This window comes from Trematomus bernacchii, unplaced genomic scaffold (genome assembly GCF_902827165.1).
Source record: "Trematomus bernacchii unplaced genomic scaffold, fTreBer1.1, whole genome shotgun sequence".
Taxonomy (NCBI): Eukaryota; Metazoa; Chordata; class Actinopteri; order Perciformes; family Nototheniidae; genus Trematomus; species Trematomus bernacchii.
Genome location: NW_022987714.1, coordinates 5,003,534 through 5,024,972, shown reverse-complemented (window position 1 = coordinate 5,024,972; position 21,439 = coordinate 5,003,534). Strand labels below are relative to the sequence as shown.

At 41.0% G+C, this 21,439-nt stretch overlaps 1 protein-coding gene across 2 annotated transcripts in view; it reads right to left on the bottom strand.

Annotated features, from left to right (window-relative positions):
• Positions 1 to 3,786: 3,786 nt before the first annotated feature.
• Positions 3,787 to 21,439, bottom strand: part of sema3d (sema domain, immunoglobulin domain (Ig), short basic domain, secreted, (semaphorin) 3D) — a 33,276-nt gene continuing 15,623 nt past the window's right edge. Inside the window, exons 7-17 of one of the 2 annotated variants that reach the window (XM_034141828.1) lie at positions 20,427 to 20,563; positions 17,412 to 17,526; positions 17,145 to 17,214; positions 16,926 to 17,070; positions 15,608 to 15,830; positions 15,101 to 15,189; positions 14,798 to 14,839; positions 14,081 to 14,238; positions 12,297 to 12,361; positions 11,960 to 12,099; positions 3,787 to 4,998 (exon numbers count right to left, since the gene is read on the bottom strand). In XM_034141828.1, coding sequence (XP_033997719.1) covers positions 4,534 to 4,998; positions 11,960 to 12,099; positions 12,297 to 12,361; positions 14,081 to 14,238; positions 14,798 to 14,839; positions 15,101 to 15,189; positions 15,608 to 15,830; positions 16,926 to 17,070; positions 17,145 to 17,214; positions 17,412 to 17,526; positions 20,427 to 20,563 — 1,649 coding nt within the window. In that variant the 3' untranslated portion in view covers positions 3,787 to 4,533. The remainder of the gene's footprint in view (positions 4,999 to 11,959; positions 12,100 to 12,296; positions 12,362 to 14,080; positions 14,239 to 14,797; positions 14,840 to 15,100; positions 15,190 to 15,607; positions 15,831 to 16,925; positions 17,071 to 17,144; positions 17,215 to 17,411; positions 17,527 to 20,426; positions 20,564 to 21,439) is intronic. The other variant, XM_034141827.1, reaches the window with a different exon arrangement.

The window sequence follows — 21,439 nt, the reverse complement described above, 5'->3', positions numbered from 1 at the left end:
GAGTGACATGTTTTACACTGTAACTGACCCAGAATAACAATTATAGCTATATGACACAGCTTTCACTGAACAATGTTTTTTTTACGGGAATATAATGATTCCGGACACGGAAATCCAAAATAGCTACACACCAACCACTTCTTAAATCGGGGCCACAAAACCTGGGCCAAAAACCCAATCTCATTCACTGTCTCTGATTTAGATGTATCCTCATGGATTGCAAGACTTAGGAAAACAATAGGGAATAGGGAGTATAATGTGCATGTGACTTCGTCTGTGTATCCTGTGAGAACACTACATGGGGTCCTAACCAGACAGCTCATTACACCAATCACATCAAATGAAGCACTTCCTTTCGTAAAATCTGGTTTCCTTCCTTGAATTCAGTTTCCTTGTTCGACCCCCCACTGCCTCTGTCTGCCCGTCTTGCAACAAGTCATCTTTACTCAGTGGTGCTTCTCCAGCCAAATGTGAAGGTCAGGTTAACTCATTCAACAATGACAATTGGAAGTTTTCCCTTGTACGATGTGAGGGTCTAAGGACAGAGGGTGTCGTATTGTCATACTGATATTCTGTACAAACTGTGAAGTCCACTGAGACAAATGTAACATTTGTGATATTGGGCTATATAAATAAACATTGATTGATTGATTGATTGATTCAAAACTGCCTGATGCCCAAATGTGCCTACATTGGGAAAAGCTCCATACAAGGAAACAACACCTGAAAGTACACCTCTTATTTAGTAAAGTAAAGCCAAGGTACATTATGTAGATAGGAAGTTACTGGATAAACAACCTAACATTTGTAATCATCTTGTTATACACACTTGTTACAGACAATGTTTAAAACAAAATCACCAACAAGTAGGGCCTAGCCTTTTCTACTGACTGTTGCCATCATCAAAAAGGTGCAGTTTGGTGCAACCTTTTCCCACTAAACCAGGATCGAAGAACTTGAACACATGTTAAAGACTACAGCCTTGGACATAGGGCCAGCTATAGCGTTCTGCGCCTGCGTAATATCAGCTGGAAACCGGAAGACCTGTAGCTATACAAGCCAATTTTGTGATACAACATTAAAACACAGCAGCCATGCAAACCATTTTCACACCACTCTGACTCACCGCCTCATTTCCGATGCCCATGTCGTTCTGAACATATCCGAGTGTTAGAAAGATTAGATAAGATGAAAAATGAAAAGAGACTCCATGTGGCGCTGATTCGCTTTACCAATAAGAACGATGTACTCTGTCGAAATTCTCCGGCGGAGCCTGCTGGCAGCAGCGAGAACTGCAGACAGTGAGGACCGTGATGGAAACACCGCATAAACATGACCGACGTCTCTAACTTTACCAACGGCCAATGCTTTGCTAATGCCTTTGGTACATTCTCATACCTTTTTCAATCTCTTAAAGTTGTCATCATCTCTCAAACTTCTCATTTTGAAATTACGTTTTTTTTTCTCCCATGGCCATTTTTCGTAATTATCCTCTGCCTTTATCCCATGAAAGTGAGAGGCAGATGGGGGAATTATTAGTGTGTAGAACCAGAAGGATGCAAACAACACTGATCTTAGCCTAAAGATTGCTACGAGTACATTTATTTCTACAAAATGTATGTCATTTGAACTGTGCTTCTCTAAAAAAATTGATTGTGATTACAATCTAAACATTTAATTCAGTTTATTTGAAATGCACATTACTCAGAGACGTATACCGTTTGTGGTGTATTTGTTTATTTCTTAAGTAATACTGTGCTAAAGTCTGTTCTCGTGCTTACTGGTGTCCCTATGCTGTTTCCTTTTTTGGGAAGATGTAGTTTGTTCTTTGCAGCTGACTGATAAATAAACTATAGACAAGGAGGCAGTGTTGAAATATTTATTGTCTTTGTTATAAGAAACGTGGAGAAATCACGGTCGAGAAACACAAAGTGAGAGACCGGTCTAGGCAGTCCTCACTATGTGCATAGGTATTGAGGGCCAGTACAAGGAAATTAGGCGCATGCTGGTATTTTTAAAGGTTGAGGAAACAACATGCCAAGCCTCACCACAGAGACAAAAAGATTGGAGGCCTATGACATCAGAAAAATAATTAAAAGGCTAACTAGGAATATGTTTTTATAGTCTTCATATAGGGGGAGGGATCGGTGTCAGAAAAAATTGGCTGCACCATAGGAGACAATCAGAAAAACAATCTGATTGTGACATGTTAATTCTTATAAGAATAGACATAATATATGAGATAACCAGAAGAAGACATGTAGGCTACAAAAAACAATTTTGATATACAAATTAAACCACTATTACTTATTTTCAAACCCAAACAACTATTGTTCAAATACACAAGCGCATTTCTTAGCATAACTTTATAATAATTAACCAGAAAAGAGACAAATCTGAGACAATTAGACAAAGAACACAGCCAGCATGCACCTGTCAGGTGTGTCTGGCTGTGTTCCATATCACATTCTTTTTATTTTTTACTTGCAGTACTATGCAGCTGCCTTAACAAAGTATGCACTGTTGCATGCAGTATGCATACAATTGGGACATAATAATAGGTCATATCATTTTGCCTTGAACTATAACCCTCTTGCTCATATATCAGGGTTGTGGGTCAGAATAGCCAGAAAAGCATGTTTGCTTGCATACTGCAAAATATGATTGGATGAAGTTGATAACCTAGAATTTGTTTTGTAATACTCCATTAGATGTATTTGGGCCATCAAAATTGTTTTGGCATCATAGTAGTATTGAAACAGTTTTGGATTGTTATTTGGTGGTGGTTGGGTGGTGCATCAAACCTATTATTAATAACGGAAAACAATAGTTTGTTGTTGATGTATCCTTATGCCCATGTAGATGGCTTTATTCTTCCTCAACCCATTTTGGTGTAACTACTTAACATTTAGCATGTTTGTAGGCTTGTGTTCACCAACTGCTGGCCCATGTGCGACAGTGAATGTAGACTATACATTTATATTTGTGTGTCACCAGAGCTCTACAGAGAAAACCTTTGTAGCACTGAGAAATCTTTGTCATACTGTTGTCAGCATTAAATCCAAGCAACTTGAATGGTATTAGTAATGGCAATTTCGTTGTTCCAATGTCCTATATTCTTTTTTCCATTACTTCACAGGATTATGAGTGATCCAGACGCAGACACATAACAGATGCTTGCCGGTCTGGCACAGTTTAGAATGATGTTATTGAAAAGTTTACATTACCAAGGTTTAATTACTGAGTGAATGGTTGTATCTTGAGCATCTGCCGGGCTGGTTAGATTGGTGTGCTCTTCCTCCTGTGTCCTCACTCTTCCGGTCACCTATGACCCCTTTTATACACCCAGTGCAGCTAACCCCCACCACCAAGTGTTCCAAATAATATTGCACTATAAATATAAATAAATTAAACTGACACGCCAACAACACCCATAAAATGGCTCTTACAGTATTATCAATTTTGTTATGAAAATGTCTTAGTTTGATCACAGACTTTCACGTTTTCATGGTTTCTCCTGAAAATGCCCACGTACTCCCTTTCACACAAACACAGTTGCCCACACACACTATACAAGAGACCAGCTGGTCCTGAATCATTGTGACATCTGCATACAGTGTACAGGGACTTGTGATGCTATATCAGGAGAGGCTCAGCTGAACCAACCCTAGTCCATTCTCCACCGTGTCTGCTGTTTGCCCAAGAATGCCTGTGACTGCATTTTTACAGTCATAGATTTTCTGTGTTTTGATTTTATCTCTTCACACAAAGTAAGCAAGCATTCAGGTCACAGAGTTTCCAAGAACATTTATTTAAATAACTTTCAGCAATTAAGAAAAACTATCAAATCTACAGTACTGTATATACGAGTGAAAAGTTTGTACAAAAATATGACATTTTGTCAGCTCAAGCATAATACAGGATTATCATAGTTATGTCAATCAGTAATGAGACTAAATTCAGCATGCCACATCTCCTGTACATGGTATATAAATATTTACAGTCTTTCAACATGAATCCATTGTCATCACCAAAAGCAAAGTCTGCTACTTTTATTTTTTTCTAATCTCAGCAATTTTGGAAAAGGTCAAAGGATCACCTCCATTATGCTTCAGTCTGTATGGTTGGGAGATATATTTTGCCAGTGGTAACTGAAGGAAATGGCATTAATGTTGCAATCCTTCATCTGGTCAGTTTATCTCCATAATCACTGTGGCTGCAATAGAAGTTGATAGATAACTTAGCAACGTTTTTAACATTGCAAAACTGTGGTCATTCAGTCTCTGACGGTTTTAAAAGCATGTTTTCTACAACAGAACAGGTGTTAGAAGATGAAAGAAATGACGTATACACAGCTACTTCTCTTTGCTCATTTAATACTCATTACATTTGCTCGTTGAAATTAATACTGGTCTTTCACACCATATAAACAAGCTTAGATTTAGCTTGCTTATGAATGTATCTGTTCTGTGTCACGTTCTGCTTTTTCAAGAATAGACAACTAACCCTGAATGTTTTTTTTTACCACGCCCTTCACTGATTTGCTGTCCTCACCACTCTCCCTCGCTCTTGTTTATCCCGCTCTTCCTCCCTCTCTCTGTGTTGTCTCCTGTTCCTGCTCTTCTTCATTTCCTGTATATGTTTCCATTTTCCACCTCCTAAGCCTCGTCCCCGTATTCTTGTCGGCCTCTTCTCCAGCCACAGTGAATCACAGTACTCCTCCAGAGAGCCGAAGGGGGAGCTCATCACTCTCAGGTAGTCTTTATAGTGCTGCCGGGGATCCACGCCGTGGCGTAGTTCCACTGCAGGGTCTTCACTGGGCTTGGGCTTTCCATCCAGTTGTCCATTTGTAACGAGTTGAAGCTTGAGACGGAGGAGAGTGTGGGTGAAGTCCGTGTGCTCTTGAGCAACGCATACGTACACACCGGCATCAGAGGTTTGGAGGGAGCGAATCAGGAGACCTCGATCTGTGTGTACAACACGGTCATCCAGTCTGACCTGGGGGACAAAAAAATGGATAAGAGCTTTATCACAAAGAACAAGGTCATGGTAACAAAATCAGGCAAATATTTCCTTGCATGACTCTAAATTCATTCAATAAAACACGAAAGTATTTTTCCCTAACCCCCAAAACAATCAATCCGAATGGCTTAACATTACAAATCACCTGCTTGATAGATGCCACCCTGTACACACATAGATGTTCACACCTGATTTGTATCCAAGGTGCGTTAAACATGGTAATGACCCCTGAAACAGGAAACATATTGAATTGGGTGTGGTGAGTGTCAACCTCAGGCTGGGGAGCCAGGGGTCATTATGTGGCGTGGAGATATCTTAAGATGCATGATGAGTGTAAGCAGTAAGCAGATGCTAAAGAAGGTATTTGGCAAAACTGGTGTGTGTGTGGGGTGTGTGTGTGGGTGTGTGCGTGTTCACACATTCACATTCAAGTAGGGTAAGTAGCGTGCTAATGTTTATGGTCCGCTCTTCTCATTTAGCATACATAATGATTCATCAGGTGGTATGGCTGCTGTCAGGGCCTAAAACAACACAGCTGTGTTCAGAGGACAGCAAAAGAGCATGGCTGTGTGTGTGTGTGTGTGTGTGTGTGTGTGTGTGTGTGTGTGTGTGTGTGTGTGTGTGTGTGTGTGTGTGTGTGTGTGGATGCTTCAAAAGCATACCTCCCACAGCCTTGCTCCGACCCCCCAGAGGTGTAAGATAAGACAGCTAGAGCAGGAGGCACAGGCGCGAACTGCATGTAGGAAAGCATGAATATTTGCCTGTTTATCCTTCTCCATATGAATGTGTGTGTGTTTTTTTTAGGTCTGACACTGATGATGTGTTGTCCAGCCAGAGGCAGACCCCCAGGCCTCTGCGACTCTTTGGATCTTGACCTTTACCGACATTAGACCTACAAGTCTGTCTCCCATCACATTCTCATTTCCTCACACACCTAACTGACTTACAAACCACATGGGATACATATCAAAAACATAAAAACTCCCTTATGCAATGCCTCTGCTCATTGGATTGGTATTTATATGTTTGTTTGTGTGTCTTAAAGCCGGGGCCCTCTGCCATCCAAAACAAAGGCATCTGTGGCTACGTAATGCCAGTCATTTAAACTCACCCAGATGGTGTGTCTTTGTTCGTGTACCTCTTTGTGTCTCAGCATTTGAATAAGCCTATTCCTTCAAGGAATAGTGATGCAGCTTTAAAGCAAATTGTATGAAGCTCTGTATTTGTAGGTACACACATATTTGTATGTGTGATTGTTACGTGCCGTAGTGGGTGCTTGTGTGTGTGTGCTTGTGTGGGGGTGTTTGTGTTTGTGTGTCTCTCTCCCTTTCCCCCTGATTGTCTCCCTCCAGGTGCAGCCTCTTCCTCAGGTGCTCCCAATCCCCAATCAGGGCCTCCATAAAGGACCTGAGAAAGGCGGCAGTCGCTCTCTTCCTTCTCGTCTGGCTGCATTTGTGACATGTGCAGCATGTGTTGTGTCTTTGTGTGAGACCTGTTAGTAGTGATGGTGAGATGAAGCCTTATGAAGCTTTGAAGCTTTCCAGCCAATTGGTTTGCAAAAGGGTTCATCTCATGAGGCTTCATCATGGGCTTCATCTGAACACAAACCCCCCTGTTGGTCAAAGTGTGTAGAGGCAGATGTGACATCTCAACAGTGTGCTTTATCTCATACCGAGTTCCCAATGAGTAAAGGCAAAGCCTTAGAATAACTCTAAACAACCAACATAGAATCATATGTTCATGTTAACAATATTGTATTTATTCCAGTTTAATGATTGTGATTGAAAAGCCTAAGGAGGCTCGTAAACATTGCAAAGAGGGATTTGTATTCCTTAATAATATTCGTAAACTTAACCATGTTGTAGCCAGAGAAAGGCTAAACCATATCAAAGAATACAGTTATCAACTACATTATCTCATTTAGCTGTAGCTTTTATTAACAAAAAAAATACGTATTGTTCAATAGTTGAACCTGTATTTATTCATTTATTTATTTATTCATGTTTGTATTCCTACATTTATTTATGCTTTTATTTATTTATACTTATGACATGTTCTGACCTCTATATAAGTGAGGGTCTGAGCTCTCTTAATTCCATCGTGTCACCGGGCCCGGGTACAGGAGGGGTAATATGGTTCTTATTATACATCCATGGGTATTATGAGCGTTGTGGTTCAACCGATCTAAAGCACTTTCTGAAGCAGTCACGTGGTATCGACAGGCAGCGAGGCTTCGTTTGTCATCGATGACGTCACTGGCCCAAAACGATACAAGCCTCGATACAAGCTTCACAAAAAGCTTCAGGGATTACTCGACACACGCTCCGAAGCCTCGGCGCAATACGTAACATCCCTACCTGTTAGGTTAACCTGTATTTTGCTCATTGTTAGATGTGCTCCAGTTTACCTTTGTGTATTGTTTAATTTAGTCACTTTCTTTTAGAAGAAAGTTGTTCTTAGTTACCTTAAGTTTGCTTTGCAAATTGGCTGGTGAACCTCATTTTCTTTTGTCAATTAAAAGACCATCTTGTGGCTTCACAAATCAGTTTCCTCTCCTCTTTTCTCTCGCCCGGTTATTTTATATTTTTGCACTTGGTACCCCTAGTCCAGGAGGGAATGTAACAGTGACCAAGCCTGCCTGCATGTGGTGTAATCCAATGAAACACAGCTTTAATTAGTAAGATTGTGGGTAAGTGGTTTAAAGGTTTAAGATGTAAGCACATCTTAAGTGTCAGGTTAATAACTTATCTTGCTTTAAGGCAGGCTGTGCTTGGTTCTAATGAACACCATGGATACAATTTTACATAATTCGTGCTTTTTCTTATTTTCTAATGGGCCTGCATTCCTGGCTCTGGTAGGTGAACAAACACAGCGGTACTAACAGATGCGCACAAACAAAATTATGCTGTGAGAAAGTCTTGAGGAATCTTTTCCAGCTCAAATCTTTAATAGCTGACTTTTTACGAGGGGATAGTGTGTGTGTTGGTGGTGTGATGCAGGTGCTGTGAGCAGCTGGTTGAGGATGCCTTAATCAAAACCCATCAGGAGGCAGAAAGTGTGGAGGGAAACGCAGAAGGGAAGAGACTGTGGGAAACAGCGGAGATGTCACTTAAAGTATGAGGAAACAAAGTAGACGGAGAAGGAGCGTGAAGGCTGAAATTAAGTGAGGAGAGATTAAGGTGCGACTGATGAAGGAGGTTGAGGGACAGAAGAGGGAAGAGGATGACGGACAGATGGAAACGGAGAGGGATGAAAAGCACAGGGAGTGAGAGGGTGAAATGAGCCAGACACTTCAGAAATCACCTGCTTCAACAGCACATGTCCAGCTGAGAGAGATAAGCTCTATCCCACCATCATCATATTCACTATCTACCAACGCCTGTGTCGTTAATTCATCTTAACACAAAAATGTGTCAAACGTGATTAACTTTGGGTGTTTTGATTTAACATCACCATGGTTTTCATATTCACACACACACACACACACACACACACACACACACACACACACACACACACACACACACACACACACACACACACACACACACACACACACACACACACACACACACACACACACACACACACACACACACACACACACACACACACACACACACACACACACACACACACACACACACACACACACACACACACACACACACACACACACACACACACACACACACACACCTGAAGAAGTAAAGTGTTTCTTTGACTGCCAGCTTGGTGTGGTTCACTTGAACTCTTTTACTTTGTTTTGACTGTCATCAGCATTGCTGTGGTTCAGCCAAAAAAACAATCGATCAATCAAGTGCCTCATTGTAAACATGAACCCTCAATCTGGGGAAAACTAACTACCACTTATTTGTAAAGCTAAAGGTCTGTTGCCAATGAGGGGATTGGGAAAGAAAACTTTGAGAAGTATTAGACTCACAGTCAGAATTGATAAAATATTTCTCTCAAATCACTTCCTAATTGGCATATTCAGTTTGAAAGCCATGTTTGTAGTCCAAAATGTTAATTAAATGCCTTTTTGTTAGCCCATTAGTAGAAACAATGTATCTTTCAGCAGTGTATAATTACTTATCAATTCAAGCATTTGTGCTGCAGTTTCCTTTGGTCTTTGCTTTTCTGTACAAACATTTTAAATATTCACTGGCTGCTGTGCCAAATAAATACATTTGTTTATTTATTCATGCAAATGCTGAACTGTCTTTTTAATTTATGTTGTATTAATGAACCATATGGTTTATTTGGGTCTCAGTCATTATAAGTATGACAAACTTGCTTACAAGTTTATATTATAACTGAGAGTTCAGTCTAATATCATTTTTTGGACAGAAAGTAAAACCAAAACATTTGTATTGGGCTGCCTGTCTAGGAGGTGGCTGTCTCTATCTTTACATTGGCAGAGAATATATTTACAATTTTAGTCTCGTAAAAATGTATGTAAATGATCACAGCCAAATCTGTTAGACGTGTTGCCTTTATAAATACTCTGAATTGCTGCTGATCCAACATATTCTGCACATTGTATTTGTTTAGCTCTGTGTTTATCACATGACAATCCTAAGGGAGGAAGAACTCCTGCATTCACTTCTTCATCACTTTGTCTAGAGTACAATAGGTCAAATATCATTGCATGCCTAGACACACAAACACAGAAAACACCCCATTGTGTTCATTACCAAAAAACACATGGCTATCCCTAGGGAGCACTTTGTTATGCATTTCTGCTTTAGGAGATCATAAAGAAAAACGCAAACAGACACACACACACACACACACATACACACACACACACACACACACCAAAGAAAACGCAGGTTTTCTGCTGTGTGGGCCTATTAAGGAACACATGGGTCTTTAGTGGCCTTTGCACCTGTCATTTTGTTTACATTCCCCCTGAGAGAGAGGACATGGGACCAGTCGTGGGAGTAAAGAAGTTTAGCAGGAAGTGAGGAGATAGAGGAGAGAGTGGGTTGAGTGGAATACAGGCCACTCACAGTGGGTGGAGGAAGGTTTGTATGTTTGTATAGGTGAGGGGGTGGCACCAAGGTGCTGAGTAAGCTTTTCTCTGTTGTCTGTTTCAGGAGACGAGTGTCATCATCAATGAGTTCCTTTCAGCACCTCAAACACAAACACATTAAACTCTCTGTCCCTGTGTGTGCTTCTCTGTCCAACATCCTGTCTCCAAGGAGTTTAAAAGTGACTTTGGTCCCAGGCAATGACAATTAGCAAAGATAAAAGAGCAAACGTGTTTAACAAATTTGTAAATCAGTTCTTAATATTCAACACTTTGCAAGAGCTGGACAATAACACACAATATGGCCTAAAAAGGACGATTATATTTATTCTATCACCAACAATGACCACGACAAACATCGTCATATACATTTTCAACTAAGGTTGCTTTGGCTGTAGAAAGTATTTTCAACAGCTTAAGTGTCCAGAAACTTTTTTTACGATCCACAGTTGCATTCCAGCATCATTACTTCAAAAAATTAGGTGAAATAAAGATTACATGTCATGCTCAGTGTTCTTTCCCCTAATTTTTCATATGAGACAGATAATGCCCCGTCCCCACAGATGGGTCTGGTTTGAGTCATTCCTCACCTTTCTAGATAAGAGAGGGGCTGCAAAACATTTCAGAAAGCCCTGGACACCCATAAATATCAATAATGACCTTATTTAAGGAACTAGTGAGAACCTGAATGGATCCAATATTACCTCTAACTCCACAACAAATGTTGCTTTGGTTATCCATCTGACTATTTAGTACTTGTAAGCTGTGAAAAGCATTCTCTGTGTCCAAGCATTGTTACAATCTTTACAAAGATAAGCAGGACCAGTAGCATTGTGATTTGTGCTATAAACAGTTGCTTCAGAGTTTAAAGGGCCCATGTCATGCTTTTCCGGTTATTACCCGTCCCCTTGTGTGTTATGAAGGTTTTTATGCATGTAAACGGTCTGCAGAGTCAAAACCCCTCAAAGTACACCCTGTAGCGAGTAAAACTCTAACACAGAAAATACCTGTCTATGCTGCCCCAAAACGTCTCTGTGGAGATTTCTCATTTTCCATTGTTTGCTTCCTGGGTCCTGTGACGTGTGAACACCCAAATCAACAACAAATGACCGGATTGGCCCAAATGGACCAATCCGCGGAGCACCTCACACACCAGGATCCCTTGGCTAACTAACAGGGAGTTAGTTAGCCAAGTTATTGACTTGCATAGAGCTCCCTGAACGCTGGTAATAAACGAGTTGGGATCGCAGAGAATCCCAAAGAGAATACTCTCTGCAGACCCATTCTCACAGCGTTATAAACCTTTTTATTACTCAATATCAAGCCACACTTATTGTTTTTACTTCGGCTGTGAGTGTTTGTGTGTGTTCAGGATGAGTTTTGCTTGTTCTCGCTGTATCGCCGACCCGGAAACCTGTCCGCTCCTCGCAGCAACGAGCCTCGCAACGTCCCGACCAATCAGAGCACACTGGGCTCACAGGGAGAGGGGGGGGGCAGGAGCTCCAACAAGCCCTTTAGGACAGAGAGTGAATACACATACTATACAGAGATGCTGTATGAGAAACCAATGTGTGTTTTCAGATGTTTCAAAGTAATTACTGTTGCAGCGACAAATGTCTGTTTTTTGCCCATGTTCTCAGATTGAAGACTTGGCATGAAGAAAATGTAACCCCTGTACAGTAAGAAAACAAAGTCCCTCTTCAAACTTCAAAGTGAATATATAAATATAGTTTATGTGATGGTGGTGTGTGTGTGTGTGTGTGTGTGTGTGTGTGTGTGTGTGTGTGTGTGTGTGTGTGTGTGTGTGTGTGTGTGTGTGTGTGTGTGTGTGTGTGTGTGTGTGTGTGTGTGTGTGTGTGTGTGTGTGTGTGTGTGTGTGTGTCGATTAGTGCACTCTCTGACCTCCTCTCTGCGTTCAGATCCACGTCTCTGTATGTACCATCGGATCTGAGCCTGTTGAGATTTGGGGATACACTCGAGGAAGGTGGAGTTGCTCTGCACACCATAAAGGACTCTCTCCTCCACCCGTCCCCCAACAAGACCTGCAGAAAACACGACTGTTATTGATCCAAACTCTTTCCTCTGGTTCTAAAAAAAAAGATGTCTTGCAGGTATCCTCTCGAGACTTGTTAAGTAATTCATTTATCTGTTTCCTGGATGTGTGTTTACAGCTCGCAGAGAGATTTTCTTAATAACACAGATAAAGGTTGCATTTATTAAAAGAACAAAGTCTACGTACTGTCTTTGGTGTCCCAGCACTGGCTGGCTGGGTCTCCATGCTTGATGTCCTGTCTTCTGGCTCGCCTGGAAAACAAACACGCAACGTGTAAATAGATTACAAGAGATTGGAAATACACATTTTGATCAAATGTAAGAGACAGTGCCGACAACCATATTTTCTCACACAAATCATCAATTCAATCATTTTTCAGTTATTTTTCAACTGAGACAGAACCTTAAAAAATATAAAACATAAAAATAGAATGGCACTTGGCAAAGAGGATGATTTATTGTGTATAGCTTGGACTGTTCAAACAACACATTGAGAGCTGTTTCTGATTATTTGTTTTACGAACTTCAGTGAAAGTTCACTTGCATTTTACCAGTAGGGAAATCATTTTACTGATCTCAAATTGCTAACAAAAGTTATAAATACTTTTTGTATTCCACCCCCTGTGATTTGGATTTTTCTTATGTGTAATGGGCTTTTCCTTGGCCTATGATACCCATTCCAAATTCATTGAATTGTGGGCCGGTAGTTTATTCAGTGACCCTGCTGACAGATGAACAAAAAAACAGAGCCAGAAACATAACCTTGGTGTAGGTGGATTGGAGAAAATAAGTAAATAAAAAAAACACCTCTTACACATCTCTAAATGAATGAACATGTGAAGAAGTTGCCTGAATATTGCCTTTAGCAAAGGTTTTTTTCAGAACCACTTTACATGTGATTTAGGGTGATTACTGTTAACCTTCAGTGTCTCCAGTTAACACCTGTAAAACCTTAGGCAAATACACCACAACTTCTGAAGACATTCTGTCTACTCCAGAGTTATTTATTCCCTACAAAAATGACATTCAAACAATGTTTCTTTGGCCTCTGGCTCACTTCCGCTCCTTCAGTTTGTATTGATTTTACCTCCTCCACCTTCTGTCAGTCCACTGTGATGGGACATCTGTAGCCTACACTCACTGACACTGTGGAGATCATCTTTCAAATAGCACTGGAAACCAAACGCAGGAACTCCACTTTTCCACAAACCATAACAGCATCCCCACTGGCCAATAATATGGCATTGTGACCTCTAACTGTAGGGTATATATTCTGTAGAGCAAGCACACAAACAAAAACACATGCAGTAAAACACCCATATGTGCTTTTTCACCCAAGAAGTGAACTGTAGAGGTATGGAATGACAGTAGCATTAATCAGTTGAGGAACAGCATCTAAAACCAATGCCTCAAATGGACTAATAACCTTTGGAATGGAAAAATGCTGAATATGTGACAAGAGCCAAAATAGAAAACATATTTAGCAAGAACTATGAACTTTGCCTGACAGTCCAAGAATAAACACACACACAGGCACACACACACATCATGGATAAGTAGGGCAACAAAGGGTCAGTTTAAAGCAGATTTGGATATGTGACAGACCTTGATATAAAATGTGTTTTTTTATAAACACAGCGTTACCTCTCTTTGTTTATATGGTGAGTGATGTAAAGCAGAATACACCTAACAAACGATGTACAGTGGGTGCATTGGGTTCATAACCTAGAACATTTGAGCACAAGTTACCATGGCCTGTCATTATTTTTGACAAAGTTCACGAGTCAACAACAGGCACACCATTGTTGTTCCTGTCCTGAGTGTGCAAAGAGTAACAGATTTTTAATTCCTATATGTTTACTGTGAATACTGTATCCATCTACTGGTTCTTAACAAAAAAAAGAATTATAAAGATACATTTTCATGTTGGTTAATGCTGTACGATTGTGAATTTTCAAGACTGTATCTTACCTCTTGGATGCATGGACGTATTGAGAGCATGTGTTTCCGTCCCAGGCGCAGTAGGGGTCTCGAGCCAGGCAGCACTCAGCACAGGCTTGGCCATACAGGTGACATCTACTGAGTGAGACCTGGGCTAGCCCTTCACTTGAACCCACATAGAGCTGTTGCTATAATGAAACACACACCACACTTTGCTTTAGGGAAGGTACAAGTTCAAATGAATTATTTAGAAAGGAAATTCATTTGGTTAGATATTGCAAAACATGCAGAAAATTATGACCGTTTTTTTTTTCCAGTACACATTCATCACAGGTTTTTCTTCTCATGTATATTTAGCTAAAATTCTTAACAACAAAAATTCAAGGATGTTCTTACAAATGTCAGTGAGGACCTGCTCTGACTCGCCTTAAGTTATGGAGATTTCTAGGCTGAACTTCCAAACAACATTTTGAAAACACCAGCGAGCATGCACTTACAGACACACACACAGGGTGAACACTGCTGGAGATTTATGGAAGCAATGATTGGAGTTGAAGTGTCTACTGACACCCCTGACCCTAAGATAATGAGGCAAGGGGGGAGAGAGAGCTATACAAAAATGGCTAAAGAGAGAGGGTGAAATTGAATAGTTTATGAATTGGGGAAAAAACAGATTTTTTTCATGCCACATCAGACCTATACACACAACTTGAAAATAGTAAAATGATGCCGAGAATGATGCCGAACCTGTTTGGAAGACATCTCCATACTGAGGATGGGAGTGGGAACCTGCAAAAAGTAAAACAAATAAACGTCACCAGCTTTATCACCTCAATATTTACACACTGTGGGAGTACTTTGCGTAACAGATGAGTTTGTGGATAAATAGCTCAGAAAAATCCATCTGTGGTGCACAGTTTCTAGCTGTGCATGATTAATGTTTCACTATCCCATGGAGGAAAGCTAGAGGACAGTTGGCATCGTTTATCAAAGACTTGAAGTGAATGAAAATCTGTGTATCTGTTTCTGTATTTGTGTGTGTGCACAAACCTGGAAAACTTGGAGTTCTTCGAGCACCACTTCCTCTGTTGACCAATTCTCCTGAGTGATGCTCACCACTTTCAGGATTGAGCCGGCATCTACGACAGAGAGTGAGACGGGAAGCAAAAGGGGTGATTGAGATGAATCAAGCAAACCACACAAAATCAATGTTCCATTCAAATGTGAATTACTTGAACCAGCCAGGTATGAATATTGTATTTGTATCAATAAAACAAGCACTTTTGGTCCTTAGAGATACTCTTCTTACTCTTGTTCTCTAAGGGACTGACACAATTTCCACATTCCTCGGACGTTATTTTGAGAAATGCTTTGTTAAAAATGTACCATAGTAAGAATACTGCAACCTTAAGTTCATAAATCTTTCTAACAACTAGACCATAATCGCATCAGGAAAAAAGTGTCAATGGCTGATGACAATTTATGGTGATTTATTGCCCTCTGTTGGTCAAAAATAGAACTCCAAGTGAAGACTGAGAGGAGAGGTGGGTTTCTCACCTGTTCCCAGAAACATGACCTCATATTGTCCATCCTCTGCCAAAACTCTGTCCACCACGATCTGAGTCAGGGTGTAGTCCACTCGGACGCGTGTGAACACGGGTCGGCCAGTCAGAGGAGTCACAGAGTGATGCATGAGAGGGTGGAATCGAATAAAACTGACCACCTCATCTGGGAAGTCTTTGGTGGTCTTGATCCTTGGGTCATATGTCTTGCTGGGACACTGAAGGACAAACAAAATGTTGATCTTATTCAAAATGTTCAAAATGACATGATGATTTAAAGCACTGAGTGTCTCTTGTGTATGTTTCCCATATTTCCTTCACCTAGTGGTTTGTGTATAAAAATGTAATGGTGCATGCCTCCCTCTGGTGGTCAAATGCAGAACAGCAGTAGCAGGGTATACTGTATGCAGGAATCCTGAAGTCAAATTTAATACCTTTTAAGACCTTTTTTAAGACCCTTTCCATACATTTTAAGACCTCATCGCCACTTGGAGTTTTAACCGGTTACATTGGCGACACACTTTACCTCACATTTACTATATACAGTATTGATTGTCCTTCCTCCTTATCTTCCAACCATTTGGACGCAAAATTGCATTTCCCCATAACGATGTTGTTTAACAACCGGCGTAAACGGACCTTCGCGCGCTATCAAGCAGTGAGCGTGCAATGTCCTGTTCAGATGACGTCAAATCCAACGGGATGCCATAAATAAACTACACAGAATCACACTACACACCTACGCAATGATTACATTCAGGCACACTGTAGAATACAACCTCTTTGGACCATTTATATACTTATTGAAAACAAGCTACAAAATGTAATACCTTGGAAAATGCCGTTTAATACTTTTTAATAGCATTCATTTTCGCTAAATTGATTTATCAACTTTTAATACTTTTTAAGACCCCGCGGACACCCTGCGTAGGCAAAGCACATCTGGAACATCTGTGTCACCCAAGGTCCCCCATGCTGTATATATTAAAGCTTTAACAGCTGCACACCTGAAGCATACACTGAATTCCCCATACATCCCTTTCCCTTCCTTGATTACATTTTGTAAACAAAATAAAACAAGAGTCTGATTAATATGTTGAGCAACCTCTTCAAAGCCAAGGTTATGTCATACATCATGCGCAGATGTGAGCATGCATAACCTACAGCATCATGAACATGTCACTCTTTGAATCCAGTACTTTTAAATTAGGCCATGTTTATTATTCTGTAATTAGCAAAAACATAGAGGATTATATTCCAACTTGTGAATAGAAAATCATTTTTAATGTCGTTCCCTTTAGTGGGTAACCTACCGTTCCAGGACGGGGATAGGGTATCCTTCCCTCGTATTCTACCCATCGGTGGTCGGGCCCCTCCTTGTGGGCGTAGGGTCCATTAAACACAGCTCTTATGTCCGCCATGCTGTACACACACACTGCTGAGCCACGGAAAATTGAGCTGAGAGAAGAGGGAACGGGTTCAAGAGAAAGTGCCTTTGATGTTGATGATAGTATGATTAATACTTAACTTACCTGGAGGTGGTGAACACTGCATACACTTTGGGGTTTTTCTCATCTCTGGTAGGAAGCATAAATATGTCCTCTATTGGAAAAAGGGGGAACAAAATAAAGGATATTTGTTTGTTTACCTTTATCTGCACTCAAAAAAAATGTCTACCACTTTCCTACTGCCGAGTTGGAAATGCTGTCCCTTTCTTAACTGCTCTCAGAAGGCCAATTTGAAAGATAAAATGTATTATAGTGGCCTAGATTTTCACATTTAATCCTACAATCACTTACGAAGTTCATCGAAGTGTGTGTCCACTCCGTCCGGTCCAGGGATGGAACATATAAGTCTGGCTTTGAGGAAGGTGGTCCATTTATTGGTCAGACTCCTCAGCCCACCCACATCATTCTGAAACACAACCACAGTCACTCTAAGAAAACTATAGTCAGCACATTGCAGCTGTCTCAAATAACCAGACGGACAACCACAAATAATAAATATACAATTTGTACTTTACCACAAACCAACTGTAATCAATCTATTGGTTTTGCAAACAGGCACGCAGCATCGCAGCCTGACTGATTTCCTGCGCTAATAAGGAAAATAAACAGGTAAACCGCATGCCGCTGGTTTGAATCTGTTTATTTAACAAGCACAAAGGAGACCTACTTGTTAGTATAAAGACAGTCGGGGGTAATTGAAAAGGGAAAGGAAGAGAAAGAAAGGAAAACAGAGAGCCGACAATAAAACATGAAGCGAGATAGGAACAAACAAAAGTGCAGCATGTTGGAAAAGTATTGAAATGAAGCGAGGCTGCAGACTGATAATGCAGGTTTTATCTTAGCATATGAATTGCTGTTTAAGTAGAGACCTTTAATGAGCTAATGTAAGAGCATTCAAGTGCACCTCTTTGTAAGGAGTAGAACACTTGAGAGATCCTGCCCATTAAATGTGGATTCACCAACTTAAGGTCCTTACACACCGAGCCGATTTTCGGCGTCGATAGATGTCGATAGATGTCGGGCCGTCGATGAGCGTTGTGTCGCCCTACTCAGATTGGTGTGTACTGCACCGTCGTGTCTTTTCGGCCGTGCCGATACCTTCCGCCGCCTATTCGACTTGTTGAATCGGGAGGCCGTCGGCCAAAGAAATCACTCTGATTGGCTGTTCAGCTTAGCGAATTAGTGCATGAGAAGCGAAACGGAAGTGAGGGACCCAAACAAACTATTAAGAAGGCAAATCTGAGATTTCATTTAACTCCAGCTCTCGACACAGGTTCGGGAAAGCCCCATGAGCTTCTCGTTGTAGAGTGAAAATGGAACACACACACTATTTGTTGTTTGTTTATATCACGCAGTCTGTTCTTCTTCTCTCGGTTATCACGCAGTCTGTCTTCCGGTTGTTGCCTCTTTTGAATGACGAATACACACTACCGCCGCCTGCTGGTAAGGAGAGTTATTGCCACTCACGCATGCGCAGTTCGTACGTGCAACTTGGCCGTCGGCTGAAGTCTTTGCGGTGTGTTCCAGTGCGACACATAGCCAAGACACAGGAGACGTGAGGCGAGGCGACATGAGGTGAGGCGACGTGAGGACGTGAGGTGAGGCGACGTTCCGTCGGGACGTATTCTTTGGTGTTCTTTGGTGTCAGTTTGGTGTGTAAGGACCTTTTTCACTCTACAGCGAGAAGCTCATGGGGCTTTCCCGAACCTGTGTAGAGAGCTGGAGTTAAATGAAATCTCAGATTTGCCTTCTTAATAGTTTGTTTGGGTCCCTCATTTCCGTTGCGCTTCTCATGTACTGATTCGCTAAGCTGAACAGCCAATCAGAGTGATTTCTTTGGCCGACAGCCTTTGGCCGACAGCCTCCCGATTCAACATGTCGAATCGGCGGCGGAAGTTGTCGGCACGGCCGAAAAGACACGACGGTGCAGTACACACCAAGACACACCAATCTGAGTAGGGCGACACGACGCTCATCGACGGCCCGACATCTATCGACGCCGAAAATCGGCATGGTGTGTAAGGACCTTAATAAGCTTTAGTTGTACAGGAAAGGCTGTTATGGTTCGACACACAAAAACACACTCCAAAAAAATGGAAGCCCTTAATGAGGATGTTTTACAATGGTGATAATCTTCAAAGCGCTTGAAGTGAAGTGCCCTTACTTCTTTGATTATTGAAAATAAAGGAAAAAAACAACATAGAGAGAGCGAGAGCGAGAGAGAGAAAGAGAAAGAGAGAGAGAGAGATAGCTGAAAGAGAAGGAAAAAGACTGTAATCCAGAGGAATGTCCTTCCAGTCTGCCTTACAGCTTACTCCCAAGTCATAAACACGATGAAAGCTTTTTTCTAAGAATGTAGCAATAGGCCTCCGAATGCTAATAGGAAATTGCTGTGTGGGCTAGTCCCTTTTGGAATGACTAATGCTACACTGTACGGTATACAAAAGGTCCCCAATTATGAATCTGTTCTGTCCTCAGTTAGCTGTGCAGTGCCATCCGAGCTAACAGTTGTTTTGTCCTGCTGACAAATATAACTTAATGGGCAGTGAAACATGATACGCCTCTCAGATGTCTTGCAGCATCTAACAACTGAACAGAATTTTTGATTAAAAAAATGGTTCTGTTTGACTTTGTAGTTTTGCATGCATTGCATTTCTAGCCATTTGTAAATGATGACATGTAGCTCTTGTTCCAGTAGAGGCTGAATGCTCTGACTGTAAGTTGCATTGGACAAAAAACATCTGCCATATGAACATAGTCTCATGTAATGTAATGGAACCACACAAAATAGCCTTTCTTTATTACCCTTTGAATGGATAAGGCAAGCAAATCCTTTTGGTTATAGAAATATGACAATGAGATGGTGCAAATAATCGATCTCAGTGACAATGTAAGCAGCAGAACTGAGAATGCCCCGTCAGCAGGGTACAAAGAGGCTAAAACATGATTTACTCCCTGACAGACTCTTTTGAATGACTACAAAAGGAGAATGTATCAGGAAGGCCTCCTCCAGAAAACACTTCTGTAGTGGCTGCCACAAAGACCCTAAGACCATCAGATCACTATAGGAGTCATGACTCCCTCCTGCTATTTTCCTCTATAGTCCTACCTACTTTATCTTACATGCACCATTTCACTCATTCATATTACCAAATGGTTCCCATAGTCTGTGTAATGTAGAAGTATGCTTGTTTGGGCTTTAACCCTCCCCTTTCCCCACAACCTGTCCCCCCATATGTCATATCCTCACCACCATGCCTCTGTATACCTATGCACTGTCCTCCTCCCTCTTGTGTAATATCTCACCTTGCACACACGAGCCACTCGAGACAGGATGCTCTTGTCATTGCCTTCCCACGAAACCTCGCGGAAGAAGAAGTATATTTTATCATCATCTGGATTGTAGGTGTCTGCAATGGGATGAGCCGATATAAACCTGGCCTCTGAAGCAGGGAGAAAAGAAAAGAGAGGGGGGATTGTTAAAATAAGTCAGGTAATGGATTTGCCATGAGCTGCAGCCTTGAGGTGGGATTAACACTACACCTAGCACTTGTTTATTTACAAACGTTCACTATTCCTACAGAAAGCTGGGTTTATGATGTAATGATGTGAAGTAAGCTTATGCATAGGCTGCATGTACATTCAATTTGACATACAGTTTGATACATGGGCTAATGCAGTGATATGCCAGGCTATTTAGGTAAGAGCAGTAAGTAAAAGCAAACTGAAAACAAATAAAGAACATCAAAAAACATTTAAAAAGTTGAACATGTTGGCAAACAGTTTTGTCCCATTTACATCAAATAGACACAGAACAACATTAGCATTATTTTTCTATTTGTGTTTCTGGGCACCCAATGGATAGACCAACATAAACTGTCCTTCTTGCTCTGCTTTTCTGTGAAAGATCGCGAGGGACACTGCAAAGTTGGTTACCATGAGAGATGGTCATTTGAAAATACTGATTACTGCAGCTTTAAAGATCAAAAAAGAAAGAGCATCGAAGTGTTTTTCAAACAAATATATAATATTTTATAAATGATCCTAAACATTTGTGTTTCAAATCTTAATCTGTTAATTATTAGTAGCTATAGCTGTTAGATGTATTATAAATAAATGTGCTACAGTAAATATTACAAGTTAACACATTAGAAAACAAACATGCTTAGATTAATCAGTGATAACCATGTTAAGCTGTTGCACAGTGTGACAGGATAAACAATGCATACTAGATATGATGTTGAAAGCAGCAGTGATGAAAGGAGACAATCAACAGCATGTTGTCATGACTCAGGCGGGAACAAGTCCAAAGACTTAAG